A 27559-nucleotide genomic window follows, 5' to 3' on the forward strand; every position below is an offset into this window, starting at 1 on the left:
CCAAGTTCAAAGAAAGTCCAGGCTCCTCAAGAAAAGGAAAAGAAAGTAAAAGTAATGAAATTCATTGCAAATGCTCATAAAAAGATTTTACATCACTTCTTCAATGAACCTGATGCAACGGACATATCATTGGGAGATCAGATACACAACATCCTCTTCACTAGCTACACTCTCCTTCGTCAGCATTACAATAATACAGGTGGAACATTAGAAGCTAGAATTGCATCTACTGATTTCAAAATTACTTACATGGGCAATGAGATATCGAAATCAAAGGATGCAATCAAAGCTATTGTATTGGCTGAAGCCAATGCTCAAGGAATACCCTTCCAACGATATGATGGCCGTGACCCTGGAAATTGGTATGGAATTGCAAACCCTCTTTTAAACTTCTTAAGTGGGTTTGCATTGAGGAGGAAAGAATTACGACTGGGACATCATGTTATGCCTATCGAGAAGAGGAACAATCAGGAAAAGGATGTCTCATTAGCTCAACATGGTATCTATGGCATTAAAAGTACAAAAACAAGTCAACGATATGATAAGTCTATGGCAACAGAAAAAATTTATAGATTCCAATTCGGCTAAACACCTCAAAACATATAACTCTCTTCCTCCCAAAATTTATTTTCTACCAAAAATTCATAAAGAAAATGTTCCTCTCAGACCGATTGTTTCTAACATCAATTCCCCCACCTACAAAATTTCGAGATTTTGTTCTTGTGTATTATCAAACATAACAGGTACATCAGACTATCACATCAAGGACACTTGGTCCTTTGTAAACAAAATCAGGGGAAAAACAATTCCGCCTGATCACCTGTTAGTTTCCCTAGATGTCAAATCACTGTTTACCAACATTCCAACTAAACTAGCAATATCGATCATCAGTAAAAACTGGCCCAATTTGAAATGTCACACTAACATTAATAAAAAAGAATTCCTAGCCGCCACCAAACTGTGTTTAGATTCATGCTATTTCGCTTACAAAGATAATTTCTACCAACAAATTTTTGGCGTAGCAATGGGCTCACCGATTAGCCCAGTAGTAGCGAATCTGGTACTCGAACATTTTGAAAAAAAAATCATTTCAAATCTTCCCTTCAGCCTACCTTTTTACTATCGGTACGTCGATGATATTATAACGTGTGTCAAAAACGAAAATCTACAACTCCTTCTTAATAAATTTAACAACTTTCACCCACGTATCCAATTCACCTTCGAGTTAGAAAAAGATGGTAAAATCAGTTTTTTAGACACTATGGTAATCAACCACAATGACACCATAATCTTAGATTGGCACCATAAACCAACCTGGTCTGGGAGATACATTCATTTCAACTCACACCATCCCATCAAACACAAAAAATCTGTCGCCATATCCTTGTTCGATCGCTGCCTTAGAATATCAAACCCTCAATTCCTTAAAAAGAATTTAAAACTTGTAGAAACAACTCTTACTGCCAATGGCTACCCTATCAAATTCATCAATGATATCAAAAAGTATAGAGTAGAAAAAATGTACAACTCGATTGATTGGAATGTAGACTCCAACAATCCAACTGATGTTAATGATAAATTTAAAAACTCTATCTCTATACCGTATATAGAAAATCTATCTAGCCAAATCAAAAAAATTCTTAATGACGAGGGAATTGAAATTACTTTTAAAATATCTAATACTACCAAACTGTCTCTTTTTTCTCATCTTAAATCTGTTACTCCTAATTTAGAGAAAATCAACTGTGTATATAAAATACCATGTCGAGACTGTAGCATGAGTTATATTGGACAAACGTCACAACACCTAAAAAATAGAATTTCTGGTCATCGTTCTAATATCAAATGCCATGTCACTGACAGATGCGCTTTAGCAGATCACTCTTTGACCCTAGGTCACAATTTCGATTTTAACAACTCTATAACCCTTGCTACAGAACCGAACTGGTATAAACGCATCATCAAAGAAATGATACATATCTTTAAGAACAAAAGGAACTCTGTTAACAAACGTACAGATATTGAACATCTTAGCCACCTATACTCTAACATTCTCTAGTTTACATTATCGTGTTTTCAAATCATTGGCGCCCCTTACTCCGATTGGTCACTGCCTTTGTACTCCATGACTTTCGAACATAGATCAAGTTCACACGTGATCAACAACATAGATTTACGGATCGATACCCGCTAACCTTCACTTCCGTCCGAAATGCTGTACTACTAACAACACCTAAGCATGTACTGGTCGTCATTTTTTGTGAGTAATCTTCTCAAAATTAATTAATCTTTTCCCATTTCCATTTTCCAAATTATTAATAAGCATTTTCTGACATATTTTCATTTCTCATAAACCAATTTTTCCTCTGATTAACCTATCTTCAAAATTTTGACACGTAACCTAAAACTGTCACTTTGACAGTTTCTTGCAACTGTTTAATTTTCACTTAATTCTGTAAAACAACAAATATTGTATTTTAAACATATTCCATGCTCTCAACTCTGAATTGTTGTGTTGAAGCATCCTATTTTTTGTTAATTATTTAGACTTTATTCCTGAGGATGGTCGGCAGGGCCCGGCCGAAACGTCGATTTTTTATTTTCACGTCTTTCAACTATTAAATTCTTCTTCTTCCTGACCGGAATCTCGACGAACCTTTCATCTTCATTCTACCTCCTGGTCACGAACTTCTTTCCTAAATGTAGCGTTAACGTGAAAAAAGAGCAAAAAAATGCCATTTTGCCTTTTTTTGGATAATTGACTGTATCTTCGTCGATATTGGGGGGAAAGCTTAGGTTAGAAGAAAATTTTACAGCCTAATGTACCCCAAAGGTCCCCCTAAATCGGTAGATCGATCGGTTCAGCGGTTTTCCTGGACCGATTGATTGAAATTTTGACAAAATTAAGAGAACAAGATTCCTTAAGAAACAAAAACCTTGTTCCCTTGATTTTTTCAAAATTTCAATCAATCGGTCCAGGAATCCCGCTAAACCGATCGATCTACCGATTCAGGGGGACCTTTGGGGTACATTAGGCTGTAAAATTTTCTTCTAACCTAAGCTTTCCCCCCAATATTGACGAAGATACAGTCGATTATCCAAAAATTCCTTAAGAAACAAAAACCTTGTTCCCTTAATTTTTTCAAAATTTCAATCAATCGGTCCAGGAAAACCGCTGAACCGATCGATCTACCGATTTAGGGGGACCTTTGGGGTACATTAGGCTGTAAAATTTTCTTCTAACCTAAGCTTTCCCCCCAATATTGACGAAGATACAGTCAATTATCCAAAAAAAGGCAAAATGGCATTTTTTTGCTCTTTTTACACGTTAACGCTACAGGTGGAACAAAATTTTTTTTGACATCAACCTTGACAGATTTTTGTAGGAAATTTTCTGCAGAAAAAGAAACTGCCCTTCGGCTCGCTGTGCGACCAGTAGTTCCAGAGATATCGGCAGTTGAGTGAAAAAGGATCCTTTGGCATTCAAAATTCGATATCTCGAAGACAAATGGTCGTATCGAGGTTTAAAAAAAAGCATCTTGAAGCTGAATAAACAGGCTATGCGACCTATGCTTTGGTTTAGCTCGGAAAAGTTTTTCCATGCCCGTAGAGCGAAAAAAAAAATGTAAGAAATTTTGAAAATTTTTTCTTCTTGCTTTATCCAAGGATTGCATGGCTAATAGTGCTTCGAAAAATTTTTAACCAAAAAATTCAAAAACTAGAGTCTTCAAGCTTCAAAAGCTTTGTTTTTTATTTCTTGCACGACCATTTTTCACTGAAATACAGCCTGTTGAAAATCACCAAAAAATTGCGAAAATTTTGTTGTTCCCTTAATTTTTGCGAGAAGTGTATATTGTAACGTGGCATTTTATATATATATATATAGGGGGAGCCGACGCAGATCCCCGCATCGCGGGAATCCAAGGTGGACGCGATTCCCGCTGGCGGCCGGCGCGCCCCAGCCTCTTCCCCTTCGCCCCGCCAACAATTGACCAGCGAACTTGCGACGGACCGACTAGCGACGAGGGAGCACCACGCTCACCGCCAAGACGTCATGGAGCTGCGCGGAGGACGAGATTGCGAGCTAGCTTCAAGTTCTGCGCAGCGATGCTATCGAAGGTGCGCGTCGAGTTGTGCGATCGACGAAATCGATGACGGATCGATTATTGCGTATTCTTGGGGGTATGACGTCACGTATGGGATGACGTATCGAGATCCGTGTTGCGGCAGGTAGTAGGTCTTTGAAACCACTCTAGTCCTGGCGGTCGTGATAAGCAGTCACGTTTTGGGGAGCTTCGCGAAGTAATGGAGTTGCCCAAAAATCGCAAGGGGAACGGAAAGGGGGTTGCAAGGATGTAGAAGGTAAGCGCTGCTTCGATCCCCGCGATTGAATTTCGAGCATATTGCCAAAAGGCTTGCCGAGTAACGGGTAGCCGTTTTGGATTTGCGTTGTAGAGAAGTACTCGAAATTCTTTTGCCGATTCTTTTGCTTGATGACCGTAGTCTGAGTACGCGTGTTGAAGTAGAGTAAATTTTGACTCCCTGAGAAAGTTGAGTAGAGTCACGGGTTTTAGTTGAGTCTTTCTCGTTAATGAAATCAAGTATAGCCGAATTTCGCTGTACCGGGTCGAGCCGCGTTATTGGGTTTTCAAGTATCACCTCTCGAGTAGGTCGGGAAGTGCCGAATTGGAGTGCTTGGATTAGCGGGTAACGTTTTGGAGGATTTTGAAAAGATTTGATTTCGGATGCGTTGCGATTGCGTATAGTTTACGTTACGTTCAGTTGCGCCTGCATTGAGTTCCGTACCCGTTAGTTAAGATAATGTAGATTGAGTTGCGTTACCTTGAGCTTGTGTTTAGTTGAAGTTAAATGTAGTGTTGCTTGGGCTTAGTTAAGTTGCTGTTTAGTTAAGATAGTGTTTAGTCGAGTTGAGGTGATGTATAGTCGAAATTGCCGTTGCGTTGAGCAGCAGTTGAGACGAGAAGTTTGAGCATTGAGTTTTGGTTGCGTTTAAAATATAGTAACGTTTGCAGATTCGTTTAGACTTAGGGCAGCTCGCGGTAGCGTCGAAGCTCCGAGTCGAGTGAGATCTCGGGTGAGATTGAGGACGCCGTCTGTTCGGTAGCCCGACGGCGCACCGTCGAATAATTAGTTTTAGTTTCGTTTTGAGCAATAATCGCCCTGGAGAACAAATGGCGAATTTGCAAATCGAGAATTGCGTATGAGGATTTTGTGATCGTTGAGTGACGTTTTAGTTAGGGAGCCGCGAGCTCATTAGAGTAAGAACTAGAGTAGGTTACGTGTAATTTTCTGTTCAATTTCAGACTCGCTATTGGGAAATATAAGATTTTATTTTACTTTTGTTAAATAGCGTGTGTATTTCGAGTGTCTCTCTCTCTCTTCAAAAATCACCCCTCCCCTCACCGCGGTACTGAGCTATCGAGCATATGCCCGAGGAATAGCGCATAAATGACTTTGAGGCGTTGTTCGCGCCACTTTATTATTATTATATTAGTTTTGTAAATTTATCATAGCAAATACTTTAGTTTCGTTATATTTGTATGTTGCACCTATTTACCACGTATAAGGTGACTAAAGAGTCACAACAGTAGATTTACTTTCTTGTTCCACACGACGAGTAGTTCAACGTTATAGTAATTCAAATTACGTACTTATTGCCCACGTCAGAAATTCGTGGGCCGATACTCGAATCGGCAGTTACGTACGTTCGCTTGGCCGGTGAGGGCGCAGCGCAAGTTAGTTAGTCTCGAGCGCTCGAATAGGTAAGACGTGTTAGGTTTGCTTTAGACACGCGCGTCGATTATTTCGTTTCGCGTAGTTTTAAGATTTATCCGTTTAACACGGTCGGGGGAGACGTGGTTCACCCTCCGGTTGGGGCGGGGGTGTCGCGTCTCCCTGGGCGAGCGTCATTGCTTCAGCGTTGGTTCCCGAGACGTCGGGACCGCTGTTTGCACGGCATTGGGCCACCTTGACGCTCCCTACTCCCTGCTTCCACGAGTGCGTGGAAGTTGCGGAGCACGGTTTCTCATGGAGACTTAGATAAGTTGGCTTAAGATTATTGAATGATCATTCAATCTAGTTGACAAGGAACGCACCAGCGGCTGTATTATCCTGTTTTATGATGATCTAATTGGCAGTTAATAAACACTGGTCTTGCTTCGGCTTTTCCCTCTGCATCGTGAGGGTTTTTATGCCGAAGCAAGCATCTTGTCTTTCCCGCGAAATTGTGTTATTTATTCATTCACCCTCTCACTCACTCATCCCATCCCGATTGAAGTTAGAGAAGAACTCTGGTCAAACGACCAAAACAGGCGTGTTAATCACGCCAGGTGCCCAACAAAACTTCGCGATATTGTTTTAGATCCAGGGTACATCGTGGACGCCGATTTATTGTGCACGCGGTAAGTTCTCGGTCATTTTCTCCGAGTGACCGAGAAGCGGGAAAAATCCACGTCGCAGGAGTTAGGCAACGATTGTACCATTTATTTTACCAACATTCGGCTGATATGTGATTCATCATTCGTTATTGAAACTCCATTCTTAAAACGACAATTCTGAAAGTTTTTCGCGACAAAAATAAATTAGTACTTCTAAAAATCTCGTTTTTAACAATGTCAACAACGAAAAGAGCGGCAAGTAGTTGGCGTCAATATTTTCATGTTGACAATAAATCTGGCAATGCTAAATGTAAATATTGCCCTCAAATTTCAAAAACTTGTAGTTATACAACCAATTCAAAGCAACACATGGAAAGGAAACACTCTGGTATTATAAGTAATATTGAAAATAAAGAGGTAAGTACCTACTATTTTGTGCTTTGAATCAACCAAATGATAAATCAGGGTACTATTTAAATTGCCCGGGCAATATGAATAATGACATGCAAGTCAAAGTTTCATTTTGACAGTTGTAGTTTAGGGTTGAGTGTTTACAATTCGGAAGATGTAGTTACCGATTCAGATAATAAATCGATTTACGATTTAAACAGTGATTAATCGAGTCAAAATTCATTTCTAATGGAAATCTGATGGAAAATTCAAATGGCGAAAGGCCGCCGCTTACGGGCCAAGCCTAGGCTGCGTCCCAACTCTTTAGTATTTCTTGAATGTATGTCCTAGATACTAATTTACATCTACATACTCTCTTTTCTATTCTTTTCGTTTTTTTTTCTTATTTTATTATATTCAAATCTAAGGGCGGTGGCTAGGAGCTGGTCCCTACATTTCAATATTTTGTACATTTTAGCTACATATTTTACTGATTGTTTCTTTTTGCTCTACTTCCGACTTGCATCATCTTCTTTTATGTACTTGGTTCTTTTCACCGTTCTTCTTTTTTTCTACTGAGGTGTTTTCTCTTTCTCTTTTTAATAAGCTGCATGCACTCTAGGATATAGTGTACTTTTCTTTTCTACTTTTAAACTTCTTTCTCTACACGCGTTGGTCCCTAGAGTGCATGCAACACAACACTTCTTATTTAAGCCAAAGATGCATGTTCCTTTTATCTTTTTCATCTTTTTATGGCATTATATACAATACAATTTTATATTTTATTGTTAAGCCACCGCCAGGGGCAGAATCTGTGTACATATCACCCCTGGGCAAACAATGTGAGCCCGGGGGAACATTGTTTGTTTAAATAAACGCCCTTAATTTGTTTTAGTTCAGTGGCCATTTGCTAAAGGATATTTTTAAACAATTTTAATTTTGTTGTAGGATCATGCAGCCGATTCGGGAAACAATTGGCAGGAAGAATCAATTGCAGCTTCATGTACTGTAACGTGGCAGTTTTACTGCGCGTTCCACACGGCTCCCCGAACTCTAGACGGACCACAGACTTAGGGAGCACGCGAAGTAGACCGCGGCTCATTTCGAAAAAGAGCGCCAGGACAACAGTCACGCATCCGAGAATCTAAGAGGGGACCATCGCCGGTTAAGCGAATAAGACTTTTCAGGATTTTTGTTTATTTTTTTTTTGGGTGGCGAGTAAATGCGGCTTCGGACAGGGGATCGGCAGCAAGTCAGAACGACGTTACTGGATGGCAATCGCGGCGGATCGCGACGAAAGGAGGGCCTCGCACGAGGCCACGGAGAGAGCGTCAACGGAGAGCTCTGCCGCGAGGGAATCCGAGGCGGACGAGATTCCCGTTGGTGGCCGGCGAGCCGTAGCCCCCCCCCCCCCTCCGTCGCCCAACTGACGACAGGTGCCCTCGCCAAGTCATCACCACGCCACTGCCAAGCTACGGGGTACCCGAGACTGGCCAGCCAATCAACACCCCGCGACAGCGGAATTCAACGATAGCGATACGCTAGATTGTAAGAATTGCGTAACGAGAACCCCAATGCGATCGGGAAAATTTTGACTATGGATGGCGCCTATGTTCGGGGCATGTTCGAATTGCGGCTCCGATTTGCAGGACTCGTCACTTGAGTCCTGGCGACAGTTCGCAACGGTTGAGTTGCGTCAAATTCAAAAAAAAAAAAAAAAAAAAAAAAAAAAAAGAAAAAGAGATCTGTGTGTGCGAAATGGCAGAGACGGGAGTAGGAGAATTCCTCGTGTGGCTGCGGAGCGATAAGCGCTTATAATTCTTTGCGGGCATATTTCGAACGCAAGTTAAATTGGCACACTGAAAAAAAAAACGGTCGGCCCAAGTAATCTTAGAGTTAGAGTAGCGCTCGAAATCTGTTTGCCGATCTCCTTGAGGATGACCGTAGCCTGAGTTTCGCGATAACGCGTAGAGTCAAGGGGATCCCTGTAAAGTCTCGCGTCCAGTCACGGTTTCGCGTGGGGAACAATTTCGGAGTGAAATTGAGTGCGGCCAAATTCCGCTGCACGGGGTCTCGTCGAGTCTGCGTACGTAAAAAGGGTGGTGAACTTTGGGGGAATAGAGACTACGACTGGAGCTCGGATGCGTCATAATACGCTATACACTCGCGCGATTAGAAAAGCCCCCTAGTGTGATTAATTTGGTCGCGATTAGCGCGTCGAGTCACGTCTTTTTGATTTAGTTTATGAATTATTGTGCATCGGCAAGGTGGCGACTAGCGCCCGTAGAAATAAGATACCAGCTAGATTTAATCACAATTGCGATTAGCGCGTCGAGTATGATCTAGATTACGTTTTTGTTTAGCGGTTTATAATTAAGTGACGAGTAGCGTCGTAGTTGAGGCCGATCGCGGGCAGCGCATCGAGTCCGATTGTGTTTTTGGTTTTTGCGAGTTAGGGTATTATTAAGACGGCGACTAGCGCACGTAGGCCGTAGAGGTCTCCTAGATTTATTTATTTTCTTTTTTTTTATTATTTGGTTTGTTTCTCCCTTGCTTATTTCTTTTGGATTAAATTTAAACCTTTGTATTTGGGAATCGCGAAGGACGACTTGCGCAGTCGTATGATTATTTTTATTTTTATTTTTTTTTTTGTAATATCGCTGACGAGAAATATATTATTGGAATTTCATAGTGATTTGGCCAAACCACGCGTTGGCTTACTTGTGTTACATCTCTCTCTACCCAAAAATTACCCCTTCCCTCTCCGCGGTACTGAGCTATCGGGTATATGGTCGCGGTATTTCGCATTACCGATTTCGAGGCGTGTTAATCACGCCAGGCGCCCAACAAATTTCGCGATATTGTTTTAGCTCCAGGGTACATCGTGGACGCCGATTTATTGTGTACGAGGTAAGTTCTCGGTCATTTTCTCCGAGTGACCGAGGTGCAGAAAAATCCACGTCACAGTACATATTCTGAAGACTATGATTATGATGCCGACCACTTCCGCATCTCAAATTGAAGATCCTGTAGGGCCTTCATCTCCTAAACGACAAAAAATGGGCATAGAAGCATCATTCTCAAAAATATTAGAATTTGGATCAGACGCTATGGCACAATTGATATACCGCGATAATCTTTCTTTCAGCGTGGTCATAGGAGAAGGGTTTGGAAAATTGATTAAATTACTTGCACCATTATATAAAATCCCATGTCGCAAAACGATAACCGGCATGATTGATGGAAAATACGAAGAGGAAAAAGCTATTATAATCAACAAGTTACAATCCGTTACCAATATATGTTTAAAGATTGACGAATGGAAAGATTTGCAAATGAAAAGCTATCTAGGAGTAACTATTCATTTTATCAAAAATTTTAGGATTGTTTCTTTCAATAAAGCTTGTGAGCCGCTTGCAAAGAGTCATACCGCCGAATACCTATCAACCACCATAAAAAATATTTGCGAAGAATGGGAAATACCTGAAGTAAAAATTGTGGCCGTTACTACCGACAATGGTGCAAATATTGTAAAAACCATTGAATTAGCATTTGGAAGAGCAAAGCATATTCGTTCCACAGCACACACGTTGAACCTTGTTGTGCAAAATTCTGTCATGGTGATAAAAATAAAATTATTCATTGATAAAGTTCGCAAAATTGTACAATGGTTCCATCAGAGCGGAGTTGGTGCAGACGAATTGACGAATTCTCAAAAGGCTGAAAATGTACCGGAAGGAAATATTAAACACCTGATACGCGATGTTTCAACACGGTGGAATTCTTAATTGCACATGCTTGAAAGGTTTTTAGCTGTAAGAGGGACAGTGGGTGGTATTTTGTTGAATCACCCTAATGCTCCGCCTACGATTCAAGCTAGTGAAATAGCCGATCTTCAATATGGAGCCATACAGAGCTCCATGTAGAGAACAAATTAAGAAACTTAGCGACGAAACGATTGAAGGTAAATCAACTCGCAATAAACTCAAAGATGCATACGTGGCAACGCCCAATAACAGGCAACCAACAAACACAAGAAAAACGTTCTAGAAGCTTACAAGCCGATTTATCCTAATATATATAAAATTCACGTGTCACTGTGTTTGTCACCAAACTCCTCCGAAACGGCTGAACCGATTTCAATGAAATTTTGCATACACATTCGGTAGGTCTGAGAATAGGTTTATAACTTTTTTCATACTTCTTAGTGCTATTGTTTAATAAATATTCTTCATTTAATAATTTTTGGCATCGGTCGATAACTGCACAAGTGATAATTGCTCATCACCGGCTGATACCAGTTTAGCCCGCCAGGTGTCGCTGCTTAATTTAATAATTTTTGGCATCGGTCGATAATTAGCCCGCCAGGTGTCGCTGCTAGGAGACTCATACACATTCGGTGGGTAATTTGTAAATGGTAAATAAATAATAAACGAAAATACACAAATAATTAATTAATATACTGCTTTTCATCATTAACTAATTGGATTTCTTCGATTCAAGTGTTTAGTACAATGCCAGCAAGACGCAGAGGAGCTTCTATAGCCCGTCACACACCTAGATCTGCAAGCAGGCGAAATACAAGAGCCCTAAGAACAGAAGACCAAATCCAGCAAGATAACACTCATGTGCGTGAGAACATGGCGCGATTGCGTCAAGCTAAATCAGAAGATGTACGAGCTGAACGAAATGAACGAAGAAGATTAGAACAAAGGCAATCGCGTCGTCTTATAGTTGGCAGATGCAGAGCGAATGAACAACAGCGCCAACAGGTGCATCGATTATTTACATCTAATTCATTCCTGCGTCTAGCATTCGAGTATGAGCACGATATTCAATATTATGCTCATTCAAAAGTGGTAATTGGTGCTATGGACAAGGAATGTCCGCATTGTCATGCTCTTAAGTTTAAAACTGAGCCACCTGGAATGTGTTGTTCGTCAGGAAAGGTGCAATTACCTGCAATTGAGACACCACCTGAACCATTGAACGGTTTACTTATCGGCACGGATCCAGATTCTAATCTATTCCTAAAGTCAATTCGAACATTTAATTCATGTTTTCAAATGACATCGTTCGGAGCAACAGAAATAATTAGAAATAATGCTATCAATGTTCAGCAATTTAATTCAACATTCAAAATCAAAGGCCAAATTTATCATAAAGTGGGCTCATTGCTGCCAATGCCAAACGGATCACCTAAATTTTTACAAATTTACTTTATGGGCGGTGAGGATGCACGTGTAGATGCACGTTGTGGCTATAATAACCTCGATTCATTTTTTGCCAGACGCATCGTCAGTGACCTGGATTCCCTATTGAATGAGCACAATGAATTGTTGAAAATATTCAAATCACACATGCACAAATTACAAAGTGATAATCACGCTATTGTCATCAATCCGGATAAAACACCTGCTGGAGAGCATATTCGTAGATTTAATGCACCTGTTCTTGACGATGTCGCTGGAATCATGGTTGGCGATCGTACAGCTAAACGAGAAATAGTGATTCGTAGAAGAAATAATAATCTACAGTTCATTGCTGATACACACCGTTCATATGACGCTCTCCAATATCCGCTAATGTTCTGGAAGGGACAAGACGGGTATTGCATAAATATTAAACAACGAAATCCCGCAACAGGTGCCGAAACGAACAAGAATGTTAGTTCGAAGGACTATTATGCGTATCGGTTGATGATTAGACGTGATCAGGACAACGTTATTCTACGATGTCGTGAGCTTTGTCAACAATTCATGGTCGACATGTATGTAAAGATAGAGAGCGAACGATTACGATACTTGCGATTTAATCAAGAAAAGCTGCGTGCGGAAGAATACATTCACCTGCGAGACGCTATTGTCAACAACGCCGATGCCGCTCAAATCGGTAATTCTGTCATTCTACCATCATCATACATCGGCAGCCCACGTCATATGCAAGAATACATACAGGATGCTCTGACTTACGTGCGCGAATATGGGCGGCCGTGTTTATTTATCACGTTCACATGTAATCCAAAATGGCCGGAGATTACATCTTTACTATTGCCTGGCCAAAATGCAGTACATCGTCATGACATTACAGCACGTGTGTTCAGAGAAAAATTGAAGTCTTTGATAAATTTCATTACAAAACTACATGTATTCGGTCCCACACGTTGCTGGATGTATTCCGTTGAATGGCAAAAGCGGGGATTACCTCATGCCCACATTTTGGTTTGGTTAATCGATAAAATACGACCTGAAGAAATCGACAGTATAATTTCTGCGGAAATTCCAGATCCGTCTACTGATCAAATGCTGTTTGATATTGTTACAGCAAACATGATTCATGGCCCATGCGGCATTCTGAATCGTACATCGCCTTGCATGGTAGATGGAAAATGTACCAAAAGTTATCCGAAAAATTTCACGAACGATACGATCACAAATGTTGACGGATACCCCATATATCGTCGAAGAAGTTCCGATAATGGCGGGCAATCATTCGTTAAAAATATAAATAGAGTAGAAATTGACATTGATAACCGTTGGGTGGTCCCATATTCGCCTCTGCTGAGCAAAACATTCAATGCTCATATTAATGTTGAGTTCTGCAGTTCAGTAAAGAACATCAAATACATTTGCAAGTATGTCAATAAAGGCAGCGATATGGCTGTATTTCGAGTTGACAATATCAATGCGAATGCTCCTCCGGTGAATACTAACGATGAAATAACGCTTTACCAAATTGGTCGGTACGTCAGCTCCAATGAAGCCGGTTGGCGTATCTTTGGTTTCCCAATTCATGAACGGGATCCAGCAGTTATTCATTTGGCCGTCCATCTTGAAAACGGCCAGCGCGTATATTTCACGACCGAGACAGCGATCGATCGTGCTATAAATCCACCAAAAACAACACTCACTGAATTTTTTGAATTGTGCAATCGTGCGGATGTTTTTGGTGCGTTTGCACGGACATTGCTGTATTCAGAAATACCACGCTATTTCACATGGGCTCCAACAAAAAAATGGATGCCCCGCAAGCAAGGCACGCCGATTGATGGATATCCCGGTTTACTCAAATCAAACACCTTGGGGCGAGTATTTACAGTCAATCCAAGGCAGACTGAGTGCTTTTATCTTCGCCTGTTATTGGTTAATGTCATCGGGCCATTGTCATTTCAAGATATACGGAAAGTGGATGGACAACAGTATCCAACGTATAAAGATGCATGCCATGCACTCGGCTTGCTGGAAGACGACAACCAGTGGGAATGTATGCTTGCTGAAGCGGGATTGAACTGTGCAGCAAAACAAATTCGTCTACTATTCGCTATAGTGTTGACTGCATGTTTCCCGACCCGAGCAGAGACATTATGGGACAATCACAAAGATTCAATGACTGATGATATATTGCATCAACATCGTACACGGTGCAACGATCTAACGATAGTTTTCAGTGACGCTATGTACAATGAAGCATTGATTGCTATTGAGGATCTTTGCATTACCATTGCCAACTTACCACTCAGTCATTTCGGTATGCATTCACCAAATCGAAATGCATCTGATTTAATGAACACTGAATTGAATCGTGAACTACAATACAATACTGCAGAAATGGCAGCGATTGTTGCTCGCAATGTCCCACTAATGAATGAAGAACAAAAAACAATTTACGACCGCATCATGCTCGCAGTTTCGGCAGGACGAGGTGGTTTCTTTTTTTTGGATGCACCAGGTGGAACTGGCAAAACATTCCTTATTTCGCTAATTCTCGCCGAAATACGATCAAATAATGGCATTGCATTGGCTGTTGCATCATCTGGCATTGCGGCAACTTTATTGGATGGAGGCAGAACAGCTCATTCAGTATTTAAACTGCCGCTAAATATTCAAAACAACCCAGACGCAGTGTGCAATATAAAAAAACAATCTTCCATGGCCACAGTGCTTAAACGTTGTAAAATTATCATCTGGGATGAATGCACTATGGCGCACAAACATTCGCTTGAGGCGTTGAACAGGTCATTGAAAGATATAAAAAACAACGACAAACTATTCGGCGGCACTCTGTTACTCCTTTCAGGTGATTTCAGACAAACACTTCCCGTTATTCCACGTTCAACATACGCTGATGAAATCAACGCGTGCTTAAAATCATCGCCACTGTGGCGTAATGTTGAAAAAGTACAACTGAAAGTAAATATGCGCGTTCAAATGCTTCAAGACCCATCCGCTGAAACATTTTCAAAACAACTGTTAGATATCGGCGATGGAAAAGTTGCTAGAGATGAAAGTGGATGCATAAAATTACAGGCTGATTTCTGCACAGTCATTGATTCGCAAGATGCTCTCATTGACCAGATATTTCCCGATGTACGCAGACAGTACGCAAATCATGGGTGGCTGGCAGAGAGAGCAATTTTAGCAGCAAAAAACGTGGACGTCAACGAATTGAATCTTAAGATTCAACATTTGTTACCAGGAGAATTGGTGTCATACAAATCTATTGATACAGTTTGCGATGACACCGAAGCTGTAAATTTTCCAACAGAGTTTTTAAACTCATTGGATTTACCAGGCATGTCACCGCATAATTTACAACTAAAGGTTGGATCTCCGGTTATTTTACTTCGTAATTTCAACCCACCACGGTTGTGTAATGGCACGCGATTAGTCATTAAAAAATTAATGAAAAATGTTATCGAAGCCATCATTTTAAATGGCAAATTTCGGAGTGAAATTGTATTACTGCCGCGAATTCCTATTATACCCACAGATGTGCCAATACAATTTAAACGCCTTCAATTTCCAATTAGATTGGCATTTGCAATGACTATCAATAAGTCTCAAGGCCAAACGATGTCTGTCTGTGGTTTAGATTTGAGCACATCATGTTTTTCACACGGACAATTATACGTGGCGTGCTCTCGAGTGGGCAAACCATCCAGTTTATTTGTGTTGGCGAAAGATGGAATAACAAAAAATATTGTACACTCTGTTGCATTAAAGGATTGATATTGTTTTTTAGTAATATTGTCATAACTAGCGATATGTATATAATTTTAAAGAATCAATTTTAATAAATTAAACAAAATAGTGTTCGGTGTTTTGTTATTTTTATATTCCGTCACCGTTCACAACGCTCCCTACCTCTTTCACTTATATACCACATCCCTTACGTACTTACAATAAGTTAGTTATTTTTTTCTAGAAAAATATTCTCTAGAAATAATTTATATGACAAAACAACGTTTGTCGGGTCAGCTAGTATTAATATGAGAATTAATAATTACAAAAGAGAATTATATACGAAAGCACACATGTGAATCTGTTCTAAAACTACGAATTATCAAATTGTTGAATACCCTAAATCTGTTAAAATAGTTATAACACACACACCTAAGAATATTCGCAGCAGCGCGATCCTAATAATGTTAGGCAAATAGCAACATATGTCTCATAAACAATCGCTATTGTACTCCAGGTGAATAACGACAGTAATCAATTATAATACATATGCAATTTTACATACTTACACGCTATAAAACTAACAAACGACGAATAACCGATATGACAATATTAATATATATACTGTAACGTACTTTGACGTTACGTTAATAAAATATGGATCCGCGAGTTGACTTATTATCAAATCGAAAGAAATCAAGAGCGTGAATAAAATATCGTGATAAATGCTTTTAATGCAAGATACGTGTTTCTCGTTTAAAGTCTGAAACAAGACTGTTTTTACAATAATATCGGTTGGCGCAGCAACCTTATTCTTTTTAAAGACATAAGAGGTTTATAAACGTCTTTTATCTATGCTGACTACTAGATCATTGAAGAGGGGGCAAAACGGGTGATTTCACCCTTTGTAAGACTACTCCCCCCCGAGGAAAAGAGTCGTCCCGACTCGGGAAAGATAAAACAATTATAAAAATAGTCTAGTAGTCAGTGCTCAAAGGTGAGTTGGAGCTGTGGCTCTAAAAATTTAAGAACTCCCTTTTTTACTATCTGGCATTTGCCCACAGTCTCAAGGTAAACCACAGAAAACCTTGAGCAGATAGTTCAGCGTTAAATAATCTCAAAAATTTATGTGCCATGTTTTATAAAGGTTAGTGTTATTAGGTGTTATGTGGCTTCATGAATTCAAAGTTATCCGCAACGGCCCAGATTGATGTCGGAAAGAAATTCAATCTCCTTCATGAAGGATCCTTCCGAAACAGGTTCAGATGAAAACATCGAACCGGGAACCGACAATTCCAGGACCAAATAAGATGAAAACAGACTTCTCTTCATAGGAAATAAGGAAATCGTGGGGTGACTTCTTTAGAAATAGTTCACCCTAGAGTTTCGGAAGGACAAACGTGAGTAATGGTATAACAATTCAAATTCACCAAGTGAATTTGGGAGAATACTTGGATAAAATAAATTGAATATGTATTCAAAAGAAAAGAAACGATCTTATCTGAATTATTTCTGCGTCCTTCTTCAAAATAAGACCACCAGTCATCCTCAGGAATCGGGGAAGATTGGAAGGAAAAGGCTGTGTCAAATACCCTGAAAAAGTGCTCACAAAAACTGACACTTAAGGTTAATAAAATGTGAAAATCAAGCAATCGCTCATCGACCTCGAAAAATAATCGTGGCTCTTTTCACATTATTCCTTAAACCAAAGCCTATCCGACACAAAACTCGATTCTGAAGAAGAAATTTCTAGAAGGAAACAACCGAAGAAAACAAATCTCAAATTGATTAGCAACGCAGAAATAACAAATCATTATAAGAAAAGTCCTCATCGAAGACAGTCCCAATTAGTTCAAAAAAAAGAAAAATGTCAATCATAAAGACTCCACCCGTTTCCGCCTTCATCAATGCAGGCGTAATCATCTCAAGTTATTCGTGGGAGAACATAAAAAATATGACACAACAAGAATTCAAGATCTATTTCGAAAATCAATGGAGGACCCTAAAATGTGGTCGGGGTGAGACCATAAGAGAGAAACAAAAAATGGGGCTAATATGCTTGAATTGTTGGGTTACTCGGTAAGTTCTCACGCAAATTTCTAGTTAAAAAAATTTATAAGTTCCCCGTGTCTGATTTATTTCAGCGCGGACATGAAGAACTTCTATGAGCTCAAGCAAACTCATCTTACCTTCGCGGGAGAAAGCAAAGCTTGCCGCGGACGCCGGAAGAAATTATTCGCAACAAACTCCGCCGAAGGTTGCAGCGATTGCGCAGAAGTCAAGTCCGCTCTAAAGATTATGGCGGAACAAATTTTTGAAACTTAATTTTTTTTTTATATATGTAACCTCTTGTTTTCACCATTCGTTCTTTTTTTATCTTGTTTTAATAAAGAAAATTAAACTTTGTTTTTCGTTTTTCTCTTAATTAAGAATACTTTTTCATTATTCATTTCTGAATTAACCCCCGCACATCATAGACGTACATAAATCTTTAAAAACTTGATCGGCTGTAGCTTCTGCATTTGTAACCAAGACAGGAGCCGATAAATGAGAAAAAGTTTGTTTTACTAGCCAATCTTCATGAACCTCATGAATAGTTCTGAGTAGCTCTAAAGAAATACTCGATTCTTCCTCACGAGAACGGGAACTAACTCGAGCAAAAGAAGTTTCTGGGGAAACTCGCAAATAAACAATCAAATCTACTCTGAGCTCAGACGAGCGAATGAGAAGATCAAAATTTTTTGTCAATAAATGAGATTCGAAGTCGCGAAAATTACCTAACCTTCGACGAGCTTCTACAAAACAATTGCTACTGAATATCGATCTTTCTATCACCTTTACAGGCAATGAAGTCGTCTGCAGATGTCTATCTAACATAACCATTTGAGCGAAATGCTGAAAATAATAGCAATAACGATCTGGATTCTGATACATCAAATCTGAAAGATTAATTCCAGCTACATTTCGATATTCTTCAAGAGGTTCTAAAAGTGTACAGACCTGGCGATCTGCTGAAAACCTCTTGGTGAAAGTTGTTTTTCCGCATCCGATATTTCCTTCAATAATAATCGTAAGCGGTCGAGTTTTACTCAAATGAATTCCAAAAGGTAAATTCTTCTCCCAATCGATAACCGACTGTAAAGAAGGTCAAGTCGATCACAGTCGTCAAGGGTGTTCGTTTGAAGATCTATCCTCGAAGGATGTCCCTGGTCTTGGAGAGATTGTTCCAGGTTGATCCTCTTCAAAAGGAGCAAGACGATCCAAGTGAACCACTTTCTGACGCGAATGAGGAGATCTTCGGATTCTCTAAACAACATCATTTATCCGGTTAACCACTAAGTAAGGGCCTTCCCAATTTCTTTGTAGCTTTGGACACCGTCCTTTCTGTCTACGAGGTTGAAAGAGCCAGACAGAATCTCCAGGATTAAATTTTAAATCTCTGGCTCGAATATCATACCGAGTTTTCAATTTATCTGAAGCCATAGAAATTCTATTCCTAGCAAAGTGATGAATTTCTTCTAAACGTTGTTGTAATAAAAAGGCATAATCTGTTTGATGTTGTCTTTGCACAGGAACAGGGCCTTTCTCTAAATCTGACGAAAGTCGAAGATTTCTTCCAGTAAGCATAAGGGCTGGCGTCTGCTTCGTCGTCTCATGAATCGCAGATCTGTAAGATAAGAGGAAGAAAGGGATCCAGGAGTCCCAGTCTCTCTGGTTCTGCTCCACGAAGGACGACAAATACTGTAATAAAGTCCGATTCAGACGCTCTATCATGCCGTCAGATTGCGGATGCAAAGGAGTTGTACGAGTTTTTCTAACCCCTAAAATCTGAGTAACCTCTTTCATTAAGGTTGACTCAAAATTTCGGCCTTGATCAGTATGAAGTTCTAGAGGAACTCCGTGTCTGCAAACAAACTCTTTAACGAATGCCTGTGCTACAGTGGAGGCTTCTTGATCAGCGAGAGGAACCACTTCTGGCCACTTAGTAAAATAATCAGCAATAACCAAAGCATATTTATTTCCAGAATGGGTTATCGGGAGAGGTCCAAGAATATCCATTGCTATCCTTTCAAATGGAGCTCCCACGTTGTAAATTTGAAGAGAGCTTTGTCGCTTCGCTCGAGGTCCTTTCTTTGCCGTGCAGATTCGACATCTTCGACACCAATCTTCAACGTCCATCCGGCAACGGGGCCAAAAGTAGAAGTTGCGAATTCTGCCTAGAGTTTTATTTGAAGCGAAATGTCCGCCTGCAGGAGAATCATGATAAAGAGCAAGAATCTCTGGAACTCGTGACCTGGGAACCAAAAGTTGCCACCTGATTTCTTTCAAGTCTGCAGATTCCCATTTTCGGTATAAAATTCCATCAATTAAAAGAATAGAGTCCCATTGAGCCCAATAAATTTTCAAATCTGGCTCGGCTAAAGATATATCCTGCCAGTCCGGGCGAGTTTCTGCTTCTTTCCAAGTCTTCACTTGATTCAAAGTATCGTCCTCTTGTTGCGATTTTCTCCATTCCTCCTGGTTATTTTCGAAAGAAATTTTCCGTATTATAAGAGAGGGGTCACGATTTTTCTCTAATCGTGCACACTGTTTACACTCTGGCATTTCCTCGCAGGGTCTTCCAGAGAGAGCATCGGCGTTTCCATGATGAATTCCTGCTCGATGACGAATATCAAAATCGTACTGACCGAGCCTTTCTAACTATCTAGCTACCTGACCTTCAGGAGATTTAAACGAAAGTAGCCACCTGAGAGAAGCATGATCTGTACGTATCAAAAATCTCCTTCCGTACAAATAATGATGAAAATGTACTACTGTCTTAACGACAGCTGAAAGCTCTCTACGAGTGACACAATAATTCCTCTCGGTTTTACTCAAAACTCTGCTGAAATAACTTATCACTCTCTCTTGACCTCCCTGAATTTGTGACAGAACCCCGCCTATTCCTGAAAGAGATGCATCCGTATCTAAAATAAAAGGAATTTCGACCTCTGGATAAGCTAAAATCGGCGAAGAAATAAGATTTTCTTTCAATTCCTTGAAAGCCTCTTCGCATTCCGGGGTCCAGTCAAAAGGAATCTTGATTTCGGTCAAATGATGGAGAGGTTTAGCTATACTAGCGAAACCTTTTACAAATCTTCTGTAATACGTACAAAGGCCTAAAAAGCTTTGAATTTGTTCTTTATTCTGAGGTGTCGGCCAAAAAGAAACCTTCTCTATTTTGGATGGGTCGGTCTTCACACCTTGTGCTGAAACGATATGTCCGAGGAAGCCTACTGCTTTCTGGAACAGATGGCATTTTTTCGGGCTCATTTTCAGACCTGCTTGCTTCAGCCTAGCGAAAACTTGTCTGAGATTTTGAACTTCTTCTTCAAAGTTCTTGCCAAAAACGATCATATCGTCTAAATAAACGAGGCATATTTTGCCCGTGAGCCCATCGAGAACAGCTTCCATCATTCGTTCAAAGGTAGCCGGGACATTACTCAAACCAAACGGCATAACCTTGAACTGCCATAATCCTCCTAAACCCGTAACAAAAGCTGTTTTTTCTTTATCTAGAGGATCCATTTCGACCTGCCAGTATCCGCTCTGAAGATCTATGGTGCTGAACCAAGTTGCACCAGCTATCAGGTCGAGTGTCTCGTCGATTCTGGGTAGAGGGTAAGAATCTTTCTTCGTTATATCGTTCAGCTTTCTGTAATCGATACAAAATCGTTTGGATCCGTCCTTTTTGTTAACAAGGACGATTGGTGAGGCCCAGGGACTAGACCATTGTTCAATAACTTCATTCTTTAGCATGTCTTCCACGAGCTTCTTCACCTCTTCTCGGGCGTTGAGAGCGAGTCTTCGAGGAGCTTGTTTTATTGGTGAACTCTCTCCAACATCGATCTTGCGCTTGACAGAAGTACATCGGCCCTTATCACCACTATCTTTGGCGAAAGAATCTATAAATTCTAGCAAAAGAGATTTAAACGATTTTACCTGAGCTGAATTTAACGAAATCGAAGATTTCTCAACAAGGCTCTGTAAATGTGAAGGGAAATGTCGTTGCAATTTATCCTCCGAAAGTTCTATTTCTCGAATTCTAGGAGGAGTCCAATAAATTCCATTTCTATTTGTAAAAAGAGTTATTTCGCGATTGTTTGAAGCTAGTGAATTTCTCTTAGTCGAGATAACACAGTTATGAGCTGTAAGAAAGTCTATTCCCAAAATTCCTTCATCCTCTATATCTGCTATAAAAACCTTATGCGGAGAGTCGATACACCCAAAAAGGTTAATTTGGACAGTAGCCTGTCTCAAAACCGGGGTCGTCTCTCCAGTGGCTGTTCGCAGAGAAAAAAAGGGAACAATCTGGTCATCGGATTTAAAGAGATCCGATCGAACTACGGTTACTTCCGCGCCGGTGTCTATTACCCCATAGACAATCGATGCCATTAACAGTACCACGCGCGTAAAGACCAGACTGTCGTAGACTTCTAATTAAAAACTGTTCTCTAAGAGGGCTTTCACTTCTAACAATCTGCGATGATTTTTGCCCTGACAAATCATCTGAAATTAGTTTTTTGGGTGAGTTCCTATCGAAGAACTCGATTGAGGATTTGCTTCCCCTATTTCTATATTTTTCTTACGCCAGTTGAAAGAGTTTGAATTCGAGCCTTGCATTGGTTCTCTACTACTCTTTTTAAGTAATAAGCAATGATTAGCATCATGTCCTATTTTATGACAAAATAAACAGGTCAAGCCGGTTTGACTCGTCATGACCGCGTTCTTGTTTACACGCTTGTTTTGCTGGTTTTGAAGAGAACCTCGATTGCTTGGTTTAAAATTACTATTGTTATTTTTATTTCTATAATTTTGAGGTTTTGATTTCTCCGAGTGTTCAAAACTTCGTCTTTTTGAGGTGTTTTCGGACACCTCAATCCGACGAAGCTTGTTCAGCCCAAAATATTGTTTCCTCATTGCCTCCACCTCGAGGGCTTTGGCCGTTGCCTCCCGCAGAGAAGTGAGGCCCGACGTTCCAACGGCCATTTTAATCTCTGGATCATTGATCGCATTCAAGAAAGCTTGTGTTGCTAATAAATTACGAGACGGCTCGTGATCTGGCAAAGCTATACGAGAAAGCCGTTCAATATCTTGACTAAGAGACGCGAGGTCTTCGTCTCGTCCCTGTCTTCTTGTCTGTAATTGTGCCGTATACAGTTTCGTCAAGTGGTCATTTCCATATCTCAATTTGAGTGCAGAACTAAGTTTCTCATAATCGGAAATTTCTTCCTCAGACAATGCCGTTAAAACATTCAAAGCCGGCGTTCGAAGACAAGAGGCAAGACTGTGGGCCTTCATGGCGGAGTCCCACTGGTTATGTTTAGCAATCGTATTAAACTGACGTTCATAATTTGCCCATGGAATCTTTCCGTCAAAAATTGGCGGTTTCAAAGGATAAGGAGGTTTCTCGTTAATATTAGAGAAGCAACCTCAGGAGTTCTCGTATTATTTAGTTGACTCATATGAGAGTATTGAGGCCGAACCTGAGACAGAGGCTCGGAAAAATCAACCTCATTGTTTACTCTATTTCTACAAACTGGGGATTCAACTACTCCCCTAGTAAAAGGCACAGACCTTGAATCTCGAACATCCTGGATTCGTCCTGGATGTCGGATCTCCTCAACAGGAACAGGAGAACAGGAAAAGGAAAAGGAGAGGGAAGCGGAGTAACAACTCTGGAACCCTGCGGTGTAACAACTGGTCCTCCAGTGCCACTCATTTGATGAATGGACTAAAGAGCCGCCACAGTTGTCCGGAGTAGTTCGTGAAGACTAGTCTCGGAACGCTCTAGAGCTTCTCTGTCTAGCCTCCGCTGTTCTCGTTGCTCTTGAAGCAACTGGACAAGTTGTTGTTGTTGTTGACTAGCCGTATCCAGAAGCTGCCGTTGATATCTTTCGGCGGCTTCTTGTTGTTGGCTCATAATCCTTAGTAGGTCGATTTGTCCCCAAAAGCCCACGCCGGATGGAAAATCACAGAGCAACGACCCTGCACCTACACCACCGCACCAGCGCAGCGTTAAACCATCTGTAAAAGCTTGCAACATAGTAATAGCTAAAGAACTAAGATCACAGGCGTGAATGCGGCGAAAATGTCGTGCCCTGATTCTAATTCCTAGGAAAAGGGGGAAGGTTCGCAAAAGTTGACAAAATCTAAAGAAGGGGATCGTTCTGCGCAACGATCGACACCTATAAAAACGGCGACCGATCATCTGATCGTCCTCTTGGTTTCTACCACCAGATTCGTCAATCTTGTTCCGGTCCAGTCTTACGGTAAAATCCTTTTGCCTTTTGCATTCAAACGTTTCGTACAACGTTACTCCGCCCAAAAGTCTAGCGAGCTTTCAGCTCCATTTTGTCATATTAATTTAAGATTTTACACTAAGTAACTCCGTTGTTTGTGACTCGAAATATTGAACTTATAAAATAAATCCAAGTTAATCGAAGTATCCAAATACATTAAAATCACTCATTCCGTTAAATTCTCTCACCAATCTACGCTGTAAGTCATCATATCCAGATTATTCTCTAAAGGTAAGCCAATTAATTGAACCTTTCGTCCAACAATTACTCCTTCCTCGGTTCGTTCGATTAAAGCGACGAAAGGCCCGTTGTCCGGTGTATTTCAATACTTTATCGGTAATTGGTGACCCAAACTACTGATGTCAGTCTAACTGTAGCTGTGTGAACGATTCCGGTGTCTAACATCTGGAAATTTCCACCAGGTACCGTTCCGACGTGACACCGGTTTTACGTTACTAGTTCTATGGCTCACATGGGCGTGATAGCGCGCAGCGCGGTCTAGCGGTAACCAATCAAAATGCCGGAAATATAGTGTACACTAGATTTCAAGGGTTTGTGACGTCGTACGGTACCTCGTGGAAATTTCGAGATGCTAGACACTGAAATCGATCACACAGTTACAGTTAGACTCACATCAGTAAAGAGATATTTATCGACTATCCGATGACCGCCATTTGTCTCAGTTGTCATGGGCACACAATAAATAATTATGCATATTTGCCCCTACTTCTTGGTTCGTCATTATAGATAGCTCAGATGAAGAAGTGTTCGAATACAATAGAGATTCGTTGAAATTGAGAAGTCATTCTCCGATCTCAACTAACGTTTTTCTTATAATTTGTTGGCTCGCTAGTATCAGACAAGCATGCTTTTATAGAAATATCAATTTCCCCACAACCCTTAATAGACACCCTCAAAATCTTGTTTTTTATGAGACACCTCGAGGTCCTTCTGCGTCCGATGCGGATTTAAAAGTGTTATTGTTTGTTCACGGATTTAAAAAAATAATAGATCGTACATATGGGTAACTCCACCAATCAACGACAAATGAATGGGACGTCAGAAATTCGATCAAAAATTTCAGTCTTTCATAACTTGTACTCAGATTGGATAGTCCACCGAGTTTCAGCCCTTTGCAACTCACCGGTGGCGATGGATCAGACATAGTCCGTATGCTAGGGGTCGAAAGGTATACAATATATTCCGTGCGCGAATTCAAACCGGGAACTGGTCGGGTACCGATCAGTTCTCCAGGTTTCAAACCGGGCGCTGAGCAGCTTTTCCGGCCAGCTCCCGGACAGTAATGTTGTAACAGTTTGAATACGCCCGCCAAAAACAAAGACAACTTGACTCATTAATAGGTAAGCCCGTAGGAGAAGCCTTGACCAGGACGGTTATTGGGATGATAGATTCTCCAGATCTCAAGGGATTCCTTGGACGACGATTGAACGATCGAGATTTATTCGAGCGCGCTCTTCAAAAACGAAAATCCAGATATAGATAAAAATTTGACGAAATAACGTTCACGCGTATTGATTAAACTTGTGGTTACAAAGAAAGGAAACTATCAGCGACCAAATTTTTACGGATCAGCAACAAATAAATCGCACCAGAACATGACGGACGATGGGAGTTCTATTGGCCAGGCCAAGAATTAGTGAGTTCAACAGAGGAAAGGGAAGCGGGAACATGAAAAAATATCCTAAAAGAAACGATTATGATAAGTTATAATTTGACATGTTATTTCGGTAATTTTATTGGTACACATTTTATTGAACTATTATCGTGATAGATGTTCGTCGTACCAATTTTAGTTGTACAATTTCTTTACATCGTCCTTTTAAATATTTATTCGTCTCTTTTATTCGGTTTTCGGTTTAATAGTCATGTAATTGGTTCGAACCAAATGTCCTAAATTCCGTTCCAATCATTTGAAACATTAAGTAAGTCTCGTGTTAATCTGTGTCCTGTAAGGCAAATAGATAACAAAAAAATAATAACGGATAATTTTTGTATTTGCGAGAGGCTCCTCAATACCCTTTGAATCTTTGTGGGAACAAACCGTGATAAGAAAAGTCCGTTACAATGTTAAGCTCGGCTAGACAGCCTAGGCCCAGTTGCGCTATACGGTAACTATCCAGGATTTGCCGTTATAAAAAAGAATATTAAAAAAATTGTTGATGTTAATATTTTCTGTAAGCACAAATAGCATTTAAACAACTTATTAGCAAATAACATTCATCATAACGCATTTTACAATTATTAGAAAACGTAACGCATTATTTTGTGCTAACCGGGGCTCGAACCCCGTCGATTGCAGTGTTCAAGTTTACTATTAGGGTATCCTACCTATTACGCCAAACTACTTTGTAGGATTCGTGACTTTATGTTATTGCTAATACAATGCACGGTCTACAGACAGGTATGACAGATAATGCAGTCACTGAAAACTCATCAATAAGATTATAATTTCAGAATTCGTACTCACGATACAATTTTCTATGAATTTACAAAAGCTTCTTGCTTCTTTTCAAATTTAGTGAATTGTTAGATAGTCCGTGATTTACAGTGTAATTATCTGAAATTGAAAAATTAGTTATACCAAAATTAACGTGGTAATTCTTTGGGCTTTGCTGAGGTCTGATACTGTTGAGTATTTTGTGTTAAGTTTATACGCGCACAACTTGATTAGATTCACAAGAAAATTCCGTGAGTTTCCAAAATCCATTGAGAAACCATCGGAGAAATCTTGTGATACAGTACGCGTGACATACTATCAACTAAAACTAAAATTCTCCAGGGTGATTTCAGAATTAAGATTTGGGAAATTCGAAATCTGACTAAGGAACTTAGGGTCCACAAGCGATATTTCCAAATTTAGTTCTGAGATATTTGAGATCCTCTTAACTCCTTGTGCTGCGATACATTTTTAATTTCAACAGACTGTAATCAAATTCAATTGTACATATATTGCGTGAAATCTAGCAGAATGTTTAGTAAATTTCAAATGCTGTATAGCTAATGTACAATAAATGTACAAATATAATATATTGAGTTACATTTTTGTACAGTACATGTGTAGTAAAAATGAAACGAATTGTATTTCAAAATATACTTTTTCATTTCCAATTCATAAGTATTCAAAATAAAAAATAGTCTTCACGAAATCGGCATTATACCCGAACAATAAAAAAAAAATATTTTCACATAAAATAATCCGTTGTTTACAACTTGTCGTTCTAAAACTCACATCTCCGTACATTTCCATAAAAATGAAGTAATTACTTACGTAACATTTATTATTCTCAAGAATAGCGGAAAGAGAAGAATCCTTATAAACCATAACCACTCATACCAAAGTAACGCGGGTTGCCCTATTTTCATACTTGGAGTGAATTTCCGCATCGGTTGTGGTTCACACTAGACGGCGGCGATGCGCGGCGACGCGCGGCACACAGCCGAAATATTC

General features: G+C 40.1%; 1 protein-coding gene across 1 annotated transcript; it reads left to right on the forward strand.

The window, feature by feature from the left end:
* The first annotated feature begins 10688 nt into the window (after window positions 1-10688).
* LOC124299512 (uncharacterized) lies at window positions 10689-15614 on the forward strand. The gene is made up of 3 exons (XM_046752768.1): window positions 10689-10752; window positions 11292-15388; window positions 15558-15614. The coding sequence occupies exons 1-3, from the start codon at window positions 10689-10691 to the stop codon at window positions 15612-15614; spliced, it is 4218 nt and encodes a 1405-aa protein (XP_046608724.1).
* Window positions 15615-27559: the final 11945 nt, after the last annotated feature.

The sequence above is a fragment of the Neodiprion virginianus genome, chromosome 3 (assembly GCF_021901495.1).
Source record: "Neodiprion virginianus isolate iyNeoVirg1 chromosome 3, iyNeoVirg1.1, whole genome shotgun sequence".
Classification (NCBI taxonomy): Eukaryota; Metazoa; Arthropoda; class Insecta; order Hymenoptera; family Diprionidae; genus Neodiprion; species Neodiprion virginianus.